The 12,224-nt window shown below is 48.7% G+C and overlaps 1 protein-coding gene across 1 annotated transcript in view; it reads right to left on the bottom strand.

Annotated features, from left to right (window-relative positions):
- Nucleotides 1–979, bottom strand: part of GNAS (GNAS complex locus) — a 159,627-nt gene extending 158,648 nt beyond the window's left edge. Inside the window, exon 1 of the mRNA XM_050907048.1 lies at nt 724–979. Within this exon, the coding sequence (XP_050763005.1) occupies nt 724–979 (256 nt within the window). The remainder of the gene's footprint in view (nt 1–723) is intronic.
- Nucleotides 980–12,224: the final 11,245 nt, after the last annotated feature.

Genomic DNA, 12,224 nt, shown 5'->3' with positions numbered 1-12,224 from the left:
CCTGCCTGGGAGCCCTGCACAGCCCAGGGACAGAGACAAGCTGCCAGGCAGCAAGCAGGTGCTAGTGCATGGGGCTGTAAGGCAGCGATGAATTAAACAAGCCTCAGCCTTAGAGGCTGAAGCCTCCCTGGTGTGTATTTTGGGAGGTGGAGACGGCAACATCAAAAAATTAACGAACACAGAAAAACTTAGACTTTCTCCTTATGGAAAAATTGCACCAGCTGAACGAACTGTCCTTCTCCCGTGGTCCCAGCGAGAGGCTTTATGTCAACGACCAGCTGGGGGGAAAGCGGACCCAGCAGCTTTGTGGGGGCCGAGCAAGCACCTTTCAGGGAGGTGAGGAGGGCTGTCATTTCCCTCGGGCTGGCTACAAGCTGCTGCCACAGCGACAGCGGCATTCACAGCCGGCACGGCTCCCCAGCCTTGCCCCGAGCCCCCGCAGCGCCGGGACCCGAGCGCAGCCTCCCGCCGCGGCAGAGGGGGTCCCGCCGAGAGCCCCCCGGGGCCGGCCACCCCCCCGCCCGGCGGCGGCAGAGCGGGGACGCGCTGAGGCGCGGCCGCCCACGTGAGCGCGGCGCCCCGCCCCGGCCCACCCGCGACCGCCGCCCACTCCGCCAGCGCGGGGCCGCCGGGCGCGCTGGGCACCGGCGCTGACAGCGGCTTCCGGGCCGCCCCGCACCTGCCGGGCCGGGCCGCGCCGCTCCCGCTCCCGCCCTGGCTCACCCAGCAGCAGCAGCCGGTGCGTCTGCTTGTACTCCCGCTTCTCCGCCTTCAGCGTCTTGTCGATGCTCTTGCTCCGCTTCTTGTCCGCCCGCTCCTTGGCCACCAGGTCCTGCCGCAGCCGGTGCCGCACCTGCGGGTCTCCGTACTCCCCCGCCGCCGCGGAGGGGGGGATGTCCGCCTCGCCGCCGCGGCCGCCGTAGGGCGCGGAGGGGTGCGCGGCGGCCAGGCGGGAGCGCAGGCTGTAGCACAGCCCCATGGTGCCGGCGCTGCCCGCTCTACCGCGCCGTGGGCATGCTCTCCGCCGGGCCGGGCAGGGCGAGGCGGCGGCGGCGCCCGGCGGCCTCTTAAAGTGGCCCCGCTCCGCCGGGGCTGCGGAGCGCGGTGTGCCGTCCCGCCCCTCCCCTCGGCCGGTCCCCTGCGCCGCGGCCGGCGGGAGGCGGCCACACGTGATGTGGACATGTTTACCGTATTCTCTGGAAAGCGGCCCCCGCCGCAGCCTCACGGCGGGGGCGGAGCGGGGAGGGGGGGGGGGGGGGGCGGCCGCCGCACCCCCCCGCCGCGCCCTTCCTGCCCCCCGCGGGGTGAAGGTGTCGGCGTCCCGCTGTGCCCGGGGCCGGCTGCGGCTCTGCGGGCTCCCCTCCTCGCTCCTGCCCCGCGGGGAAGCCACCGGCCAGCCCATCCCTGCGGAGGACACGGCACGGGAGAGCCGTCGGTCAGCTCTTCCCGTTTGCAGCACCCCGAACCACCGTAGCTATCGCTGGTTTGATATTGCACCCTGGCCTCGGTGAGGCTCTCGCCCCAGCCACGGGTCCAGGCGTGGGGAGTTGAGGCGACATCCCAGCCTCTGGGATGTCGTGGGGATGCTGCAGCAGGCGGGAGGAGCCCTAGTCCACGGGAGAGCTCATGTCCAGTTTGAACACTGCGGCTGAGCTCCTCCACCACACCACCTCAGCGCACTGGAAATAAGGTGTCAACCAAGACGTGCGCCATTTTCACGCCCCAGTTTTTCTTCACTTCCTGCCACACGCATTTGTCAGCGGCTTCTTGTTATTTTCTACCAACACCGTCATCCAGTGGAGAAGTTAATGACGGAGCTTGCTCTCTCGCTCTCCCCCTTTCCTCTGGAGGCACCACATCTGCCGCCTTACAACAAACTTCAAATTCACCTCCTCAGTTGCTATCCATTTACCTGGCTTGGGGTGATGATGCCGGTTGTGGTAATATCCCCCTCTCTGGCAGAACGCTCCATGCACAGTACTGCCAACTTTGTCATACTGTATTTTATACTCATCTCCGGCCAGCTCTGAACATTCACTTACAATATGACTAATAGTCTCTAGGGCCTGGCCACACATCCTGCACTCTGGAGTTAGAGCTTTGCAATGAGCTATCTGTGCTGTAGCCTGTCTTCTGCAAATAGCCTGTGTGGTTCTCACTGAAATCTCAGTTTCTCCTTTCAGTGCTTTCTCACAAGTTAGATGTCTTCTTGATACAAATTTCTCTTTTAAAATCTCCCGCGAGTCTGTGTCAGCAGAAGGATAGATCTTTTAAGCAGGCTGCAGTGACCCTGTCTTCCCTCCTTATTAACACCACCCAAAAGGCTGAGCAGGTCGTACCCTATATGAAACCTTCGAGTGTTTCTGTTGCTGACTCAGCAGGACAGCTTTGACAGGGTAGGAGCTGCCCACGGAAGTCACTGTTAACCAGATGAGCTAACCAGCTCTCTTTTTTGTACCTTTTGTTACTCCTAGTCTTGGGACCCGGCCTTAAATCAACCCATTTGACTTTGCACTGAAGCAGAGGAGGAGCAGCGCCCCAGCTCCGGCCTCTGCTGGAAGGCAGCAACAAAGAGCATGGTCCTGGCAGGCGGCGGCGGCGTTTCGGTGAGGCTCACCCTGAGCCCTGTCCTGCAGGAGGGAGCTCGGGCTTCTCTGCAAACTGGCTCCCTGGCATCCTGTTCCGAGAGTGGTTCCAGGAACAATCAGCGACGGCAAGTGGGGATGCCAGAACAAAGTTCAGGAAACGTGTTTAAATGGCCTGTGAGTTTGGGCTCAGGCAGAGACATGAGCAAATGCTTCACAGTGGGAACATGCCCGGAAAGACTTCCATCTGTTCTGTAAGGAGACACTGTGTGTGTGTGTCCCCCTCATTGGAAGGATGTTAGTTATTTCAACAAGTTTATTTCTATTTGACTCACTTTCAGTCAGGTCTGGTAACTGATGGCCAGGTTCTCACCTCTTCACTCCTGCAAGTTATCCTGTGGAAAGTCAGCGAGTCTCTTCCTGGAGAAAGACATCACCTGAGCGAAGGGAGAGAACATCTCCTTCCCATTTATCGTGTTGCCTGTGTACTACTCAAGGCACCTAATCAATACCCTGCTGCCTGGCTGTTACAGCAATTAGTAAGTGTACAAATTAAATCATTACACAGCAGACAAGTTCACTTTACACATCACTATGAGCCCAAGCTTCAGCAGCAGTTGCTGCCTGTTGCAGGAATTAATCCATCTCACATCAGGCTCGAGATGCCCACATGACTCACTCTCTGTCTCCACTGCTGTAATGCCTTTTCCTCTGGGACTGAGAGTTCGTTCTTCTGATGAACACACCCCTGAGAATGTAATATACCAAGAAAATGTAAAGGTCAGCCTAGAGGATTATTAATAGTGGTTTTCTTTTTCTTCCTGTGCTTTTTGGAGAGGCACTGGAACAAGAGGAAGCTTATACTTACAGACAGGACAGTTCTCTGAAGCATGCTAGGTTGTGGGGATCTGTCGATGTGCCACCTGCAGAAGGAAAGGGAACTCTTGAGGGCTGTGAAGAAAACAAATCCAAACAAACCCAAAAGGTAAAATGAGAAACTAGAAAGCAGCATTCAGCCCATGGATTTTTTCCCCTGGCTCAGTGAGTAGACAAGCAGAGTTTTCCTGCTGGTGCAATTCACAGCAAGACAAGTTTAAGATCAGTCCGTCTTGGTTTCGTTACTTTGAAAACCTTTCCAGTGCAGGTGACAAGTTCTGCAAAGCACATCAAGCCTGTCTTCACTGTAATGGCCATCCTCTCCCAGGTATGATCTGAAGTAGAAATCTAAAAATGAAGCAGGATTTCAAAGTGGAAGACAGGCTTTCCCTCACCCTATTATTCTAAACCCCTAGAATAACTCATTAATTACTTGTTTCAGGAAATTAGAAATTTCACATCCCGGTATAGTCCTGGCTATGGCCCTGCCTATAGTTACAGTACAGATGTAGTTACTCAAATTCCAGCTGTTAACAATGTCAGAGGCACGGTTCACCAGTTTCCCAGCTTACACCAGTGTTAGTTGGTGGCAAAAAGTGACAGCAAGGATAAGGTCACATATTTCACCTGGGTAAAGAGTGCATGACACAGATCGACAGCTTTTTGAAATCACACACAGTTTCAAAGACAGCAGAGGAAATTACCTCGAAGATCAAACCATCTTCTGCCATATATGAATATTGTTCATCCACATTGTACTTAGAGCATTTATGCTGTGGGACAGATTCAGGCGTAAAAAGCACACATTAAGCAGGTTTCACAAAATACAGTTAAAGAATATGTTTCTGAAGGGCACTGGTCATGCCCACAGACACAGGCTATGTATCTACCTGACTCCACCTGTGCACGGCAAACTGCACAGCTCATGGCAATGTGTTCAGCTTCATTCAAACTCCTTAAGCAACAAACATCACAAGAAGCAAATGTCCATGCATATTGAACTGAGAGCTTGTACAGCCCAGCTGCCCGCTGGGACAAGGCACGGCCGTATCAGCCCAGAAGGAGTTCTTCACATCAGGGACAGAAGAGGGCTTTCTGAGGCGCTGAGCCTGCAGCAGTGTCATGGCTCTACAGTTTGCTACTCCTTCGTACATGGCCGCTTCATACATCTAGCACTCCCCCTGCTCTGGCAGGCAAGTAGCGTGGGGATGACTTAAGACCCTGCCTCTTCCTGACTTCCAGCAGGGAGGGAAGGGAATAGAGAGTTGTTCTTCCCCGAGCACTGGGCTGCAGAACTCTCTATATTTTTGTTCTGTTGTTTCTACCATCTGCAACGGGGCGGGGGGGGAAGTGGAGGGGTTAAAAAGCAGAATTGGGCCATCTGGGAATGCAAAAAATACCGAGGAAGAGAGGCAATAACTGTGAGACTGCAGCGTTAAAAGAAGAGACATGGACACATAAGCAAAAAAACTTGGATCAACACCAGGAAATATGTCAGCAAGAGAAATGTAAATGAGTAAAATTTGCATTTATTTGTACCTTGGGAGGGAAAATAATTGATTGAACTCAAATTCCCACCCTTATTACTGTAAGTGATCTATATATGCAATGTCCACTTCTTGTTGCAAAACACCAATGTGTCAGACCTGCTCAAGAGCTTCTGGCACTGCCCTCCCACAGGCAGTCCTCTCTCCAGTGCGCCGATTCGCACTCAACTTTTCCAATGTAGGTGGCTGTAGCCTGGCACCTCTGTTAAAGGCATCTCAAGTAAAGGAGTTAGCTTTTCAGACGGGCCCTGTGATTGCTGTTCACAGTGTGGCTGGAGCAACAAAGGGTGCCAAGCACCCCTGAAAAATAAATCATGCCACCCTGTTGCAAAACAAGGCTTTTAGGGCACAAGGAGAAGAATCTACATTTGTGGAGTTTACTCAGTGTCGATATGATTGAACACCCACTACAGACTGCGAGTGTTTTCCATTAATTTTAGCTGAAGCAGGTTCTGTCTGGTCTCTGCTTTTGGTCCTTTGCTTCAGGTCAATACTTACTTTGCTGTCATTCCTCTGTTTCCTACATCATTGAAGTCTAGATTTAAAAGGGTGACTAAGCACCTAATTTCAATCTTGGATTCCTAAATCCTTGTTTAAGTATCAATCTAAACTGTTAACTTTTTGTCTTCTTTCAGAAAGTGTGAAAGCCAAGAGTTCCTGATACCTATAACCACAAAATCACCGTCAGTGACCTTGTCACATTGCTTAACTTAAAAGCCAGTTCATCTGTAAAATAAACATCATGATACACAGATAAGGCACAATGGGTAGAATTAGCTACATTTGAATTAATTGTATTTCAGCTATAAAATGACAAAAGGTATTAGTGCTTCTAGTCATGGGAAACTGTTCTGAAGACATGGTCAACAAATGCAGTATAAAGCCACCTTCATCTAGGAAGATACTCAAGTCCATTCTGTGTATAAAGAGGGCAAAGCCTTTTTGTGGGGAGACCAAAGCATGTAGATATGGCTGTGGGAGGGGACGACATCCTGGTCTAAATGTCAGTTCTGATTGATACCTTTCCAGTGCATCTTTGGTTCCCATAAGCCACAGGGTGAAGTCCTGGACTCCAGGAGCAAAGCTGTGCACTTCACTGTGTGTAGTGTGTAGCTGAATAGATAAGCATCCAACTTATTCATATCCTGATTAGTTTTATGCGGATGTTAGTTATCCCAAAGCGATTCCCATGAGATCTTTCATCACCTTATCCAGCATTTGTCTTCTCTCTGGTCCTGACAACGCAGTGAGGGATAAAAGACTGGCCGTGGCAAGAAGGGTGGCATTCAGAGGTGGCAGTGGGTCTTGGATATCCATATTGAGAGTCCTGCATTATGGGTTCAAACTGACATTGTAAGTATAAATTAAAGTGTGACTGTTTGCTCCTGGATCCATTCCTCCTGCCAAACTTCTGAAGGCACTCATGTAGGTGTCGTCTAGTAGTAACAATAGCCTGTGCTTGAGGGAGACTAATTGCTCCCTGACAGATAGGCTTCACTGGGCACAGAACCAGCCAGTGTCACCATCCAAACTCCAAAGTACAAACTTTTCACTCTGTCGAATACAATAAAACTTGCTACCTTTCCCCCTGACTATATGGTTGGTTTCCCCTTGACTATCTTGGTTTTCAGCATCATGCCCCAGTTTTCCTTCAGGAATATAAAAATATTTCCCCCCTCTCCCCTTCCGCCCCCCCCGCCCCAAGACCATGAGTGAGGTTCCCTACAGTGACTTTCTGGGTCCTAGAGCTGTCACCTGAAAAAATATTTATGGCTTCAGGTGGGAAAAAGAGTAAAGCACATTGTCAAATTCCTTCCATTCAGAAATCACTTAACCAGATGACCTACCCAATTTCACTGATTTTACTGGGCTTTTTACACATATCTAGCATTAACCTGCTGCGTAAGAGGTGCCTTGAGTTGGGCTAGAAAGCCACTGGGATTGCGCTTGTGAAAACAGCGAAGCAATATTTTGATAAAGCAGCTTATTTCCATTTCTTAACTGCTTTTCCTACAGCCTGCAGATATTTCCTGCTTCCCCTCCGTCCCTCTCCAGCAGATAAAGTGCCATGTTTGTTGTTGAGATCATTGTGGCACCTTTAGCAAGCCGGGGTTGTCATGGGACTCCCTGCATAAACAGAGCAGGTTTTCAAGGATAATACACAGCATAAATGAGCAGTCTTGTTCTGTCAACAAAAGTCTGTGTGTTTATAAGGATCCTCGAATGTGTTTTTAAAAATACTTGGGTGGGTATTTTTAGCTGAGAGAGCCTCTCCAGCCTCCCCTAACACACCGATACTGTTCTCGGCGCCATTCTCCCCCTCTCCCAGGCACGCTGCAGTCGTCTGATGGTGAAACTCCCACCGAGGGATGTTTCTGCAGAAGCAGAGCCCTGAGGAGCAACTCGGCCGCTTGTTGTTCAGGCTACACTGACATCTGTTGGCTCTTATCAACCAAGGTAGGAAAAAACAAACCCGGTTGGTATCATACACTGAGATAGCCTTGCAGGCAGAAACAAATAACCAGGCAAGCAATCCTGCAATAACACGGGCTTGCATCCAGGAGTGATAAGTAATTCATAGATGGTACTGTCCAGTGGGCAGGGTCAAGTAAGTTTAAAAGCTTAAGGCCTCCTATACAGTTGGCGGTGTACCGTGTTCCCTATGAAACATGCAATTCCCAGCGATCGTCCTTCCAATTCTGTGGCTCTCCTTGTATCCTGAAACAGCACAAGTTGCCTTTCTGAAGGAGAAGGCTGGAGCCAGCTTGAAGAAGCTGTGTGCTTCACTGCAAGCATGTTGTTCAGTCTGTGTAACTAATTAAACCAGTAGGACATGAACACTCATTTCTGAATCAGTGTTTGAAAAGATCACACAACCTTTTGGAAAAAACAAGTAAGAACTGAGCAAAGCATTTCACTTGAACTAGCGAAGTCTTACTCAGATGTACAGTTTTGATAATATAACTGTACGCTCAGTGTAATAAGCAAAGAACAACTGGATATCCTGGAGTTTAGCCAGCATCCTGCTTTGGTTAAAAGCTCTGTCCTGCAAATACTGTACTCATATGTCAGTGCTCTTATTCACAGAATTAACACAAGACTTAACTGAAGTGGGTAACAGTGCTACCCACTTCTCTGTCAGGCTTAGTGATGAAGCAATTACAGGCCTCTTTTTTTTTTTTTAAGTGACTAATGCCCAAAGTGTGGCAAGTCCCAATTCTGACTGTGCAGCCCAAGGGGTTTTCTGAGAAACACTCTGCAAACACGGTGCCCAGCTGATTTGAGCACTGATGTGACTGCAGTGCTTTGTGAGTGAGAGAAAGAGCAAACAAGTAGCACAGAGGTGTTGTGAGCATGGGAGGAAGTTACACGGAAGAGGACTTTTAGGATAGTATGAACTGGAGGGGCAGACTTGAGAGAGATGGAGACTACCATCAATTTCCTTTTTGAGTGGAAACAATGCCAGAAATCGTTCTCCCTGCTGTTCCTCACAAATATTTGTTAAACGCTTGGGTCAACAGCATTTAATTTTGGCCTTACAAAGTATAATCTCATTTTTAAAAGTCAAATCTGCCCTGTGATTTTAAAGACAGTTTGTGCTGTTCAGGTTTTGAAATAATTTAAAACAGAATTAGCTTCTTTTACAGCTTTATAAATCTCTCCTGGTTGGCTCCAGTGTAAGTAGGTTGTTAAATTCTACCGGTAAAAGATTTCATCATTTCTCTGAGCACTGCAGTTTAATATTTCCCATGGAAGCACTGGGCCAGGCTGACTCTGCCTGCTAGACTTCGTTGTTCTCATGCAGCTTTAAACGAGAAAATGGCAGAGAAACAAGGGATCTACTTTCTTGGTAAAAAAAGCACTGAACATGAAAGCATTGCTGGCCGCGCAGGACAGGGGGGGTGGAGAAGGCTGGTATCTCCACCGCCGGCAAGCCCCAGAGCAGCCTGGCAGCTCTGCCACTGAACAGTTCCGTGCCAAGACACTCGAGAGCCAAGGTAAAGAGTTGGAGCTGCCAGGACCAAGGAGGCTGAGCGAACCCAGGGCTCTCAGGAAGGTACTGCAGTGATATGCCTCAAAGAAATGGGAAGCAGCAGCCCTGCAGAGGAGTTTAAGCTCCCACTTACACCTTCTTTTTATATACTCGCGTTGCCTGAACACCTGCCTCTTGCCTCTTGCTAGGACTGCAGAAAACAGAGGCATCAATGCACCGTAGCTGCAGTTGTAGTCATAATTCTGATTATTTGTGCACTGCTTCCAGGGCAAGATACCATCAGCGATGGGGAGGGGAACAGTGGAAATACTCCCCAGAGCACAACAGCTGCATCTGCTCTGCGTCACACACCGTCACTTGACCCCGGCTCTGGGAGCAGTGTCAGAGAGTTTCCCCAGACACCAGCCTTCTGATAAGTCAGTCAGTCACAGCAGTGAAGTAACAGATTTTGCTCTTCTATTCTTCACTTGGAGTAGTACAGTTTACACCATTAGTTAATGAAATCTGAAACTACAGGGAGGGCTGCAGAATGAGGAAAGCACAGTGTTTTCTCAGGGGGCAGTTACATGTGCACACGGAGTGTTTTTTAATGTTTTCCTCTGCTACATCACTGTGAAATGAGTTTGGCTGGCGGCAGAAAACGGCTCATGGTTGGAAAGCCCATCCTTCCAGCAGCGCGGAGCTGTGGCCGCCGCAGAGAGCTCGAGTCCTCTAGATGTCACCACTGCCACGGACTTGCAGGGCTCTGGTCCTGCAGTGACACAGCCCTGAAAGCCTCCACCAAGAACAAAGGCAGAGTTGCTGCCTTTGAGATGGCCAGCTGTAAAGGCGTTCTGAGGTTGCTAACGAGGCCCCAGTGTATTAACACCCGCCTCATTAAAAGTTAAAAAAAGAACAAAACCACTTCGTCTCTTTTTCACCGTTTCGGCTGTTACTTCACTACTTCCTTTCTCACATCTGGTGACCGATCAATCCAGGTGTCTGCGTGTTCTCCTCTCCTAGCTAATGCTGTGGTGCTCAGGTTGCAGGCACAAAAGGGGAGTGATCAGTAATTTACAACCATTCCTCTTCTGGTGCAACAAAAAGCCCCCCCAACCTTGGAAAAATACAGTGTTCCTTCTCATCCTCCTCACAAGATGTATTTTGCTGTTATCTCACTAACTGCTATATTTTTCAACTTCCCAATCGTTTCCATAGAGTAAGAATTGGTTAACTCTCTGCCTGCATAGAGCCAAACCACATCTGGTTGGAACACCCAAGCAAAAGACTTGTGTTTGTTGGGACAGACAGCTACCCTTCACTCAGGAGGGTCCTTCTGTGCCGAGCTGAAGACCTGCCGTATCCACTGAACCAAATGGAAAGGCCCCAAGTGAAAGAGAGCAATGGTGTCAAAGAAAAAAGCTTCAAGCCTCTCATTTATAAAGTTCTCCTGGAAGTGCAAAGCATTCATTCATTATTCCCCTTGCTGTTATTACTACTGAAAAATATACAAGAGAATGGAACAATGAAGACAATGAAGTCTTTCCATGTTAAGAAACTGTTTCATCTGGCAAAAAAAAGACACCAAAGGCTGTACTGCATTACACTATGAGCAATGGGTACAGAGGCTACAAGGGGAAAAAGACAAAAATCTATCATTTCTAGATGTGAGAGCAAGTACTGCCAAAAGATTCTTGCTTTCAGAGCCGCGAGCCAGAATTTTAGTATTCTACACCAAGGAGATTTTTCTGCCAAACCTATATCTACATTATGAATTCAGCCATCTTGTGTACAGCTAGTTAGAAAACATGAATATAAGATTTTTAAAACATTTCATTTTCTCCAGAGTTAGCCTTTGCCAGAAAAAAAAAAAATCCCAAGGGTTTTTTTGAGAGTAGATTTTCGTCTATTTCTTAAGAAGTTTGTTCAAAATTTTACTGCTGCATCTCAGTGACGCTAGAACATACCCAGGATGCACAAAGATGACACCTTGCTGAGAACTTAGGCGACCTCCAAGTTCACAGGGCTTGTGCCTTCCTTATAGTCCCCTATTTCCCACTTCTCTGTAGCCATAAAAATCAACCAGTAAATCACCATAGCATTTTCCTTTAAACCGCTTGAGAACATTTAATCTTTTTCCACAGATTAAACAAAGTAATTTGTGCTATTACATTGGGAGAGCTCAGCATGTCTGGCTGGCGGCGAGGCACGGGCAGCTTTCCTTCACGTTATACCAAGGTGGAAGTGCCAGAGCCTTGTCCCTGTCATACGCTTCCCGTGCAAAAGCATGCTGTGCTTTTATGCAGCCACAGGCTTTATACTTGCCAAATAAGGGATGATGAATAAAGATCTGCGTGCTCTAAAATCAAGAGCTGCTCACTAGCCTGCCATGCAGAAAGCTGCACGCAGGGATTTTCCGAGCACACCAGTGCTCTCTCTGCAGCTGGGGGGTGATGAGCTGACCTTTTCGAATAGCGCTCAGGCCCCAATGCTGTATCTCAGACTGTTTCATACTAATGCTGAGTTGTTTTTAAAATGCCTTTACCTTCCATAGTGTATATATACCTCATGAGTTAGCGTGCTTTGGCTTTTGGATAGAATGAAATTTATGATGATATTTAAAAGTGCACATTACAACACGTTGACTAGAGCCCGAGTCTGAAACCCTGCTTCTGCGATGGCACGGCCAGGTTTCATAGCCAGGGTCAACCCCGGCTACACCAGCCCTGCTGGAGGACAAGTCAGGCAGGCAGCGCAGAGAAAAGCAAGGCAGAACAGTACATTAGCTTCTACTAGTTTCTAGAAACTGCACTATAGGAAAGGCCAAACATTTGTAATTTGGATTATAACATCGCCTTATCACTTTAATAATTCCTTTGTTTATATGATACAAGAGACTTTGGTTTCCGTTCCATTTAAAAATGTGCTTTTCCATGCAATGATGTCAGTCATATCTTAAGTAGTATTTGTCGCTGGACGGCAAAGGAAGTTTTGATGAGCGTTATTAATTTTTGTTGATGACATTTACTTGCTCTCCCATTATGAAATAATTCTTTCTACAGCCAGCACCAGAGTAGATATCTGTGGTCTTTCCAACAAGACTTTAGGTGCAGAATGCAATGTTAACTATCATTCAGCCTTCACATGTCACAGAGAGGACTGTGACATAGGACTGAATTAAATTCCACTGAGAGCAGAAATAACGTGGAGATGAAATACGTAAACAGACGAGTGCATGTAGCC

This window comes from Gymnogyps californianus, chromosome 17 (assembly GCF_018139145.2).
Source record: "Gymnogyps californianus isolate 813 chromosome 17, ASM1813914v2, whole genome shotgun sequence".
Classification (NCBI taxonomy): domain Eukaryota; kingdom Metazoa; phylum Chordata; class Aves; order Accipitriformes; family Cathartidae; genus Gymnogyps; species Gymnogyps californianus.
Note: the sequence above shows the minus strand (reverse complement) of the source record. Positions and strands in the feature narration are given on the sequence as shown.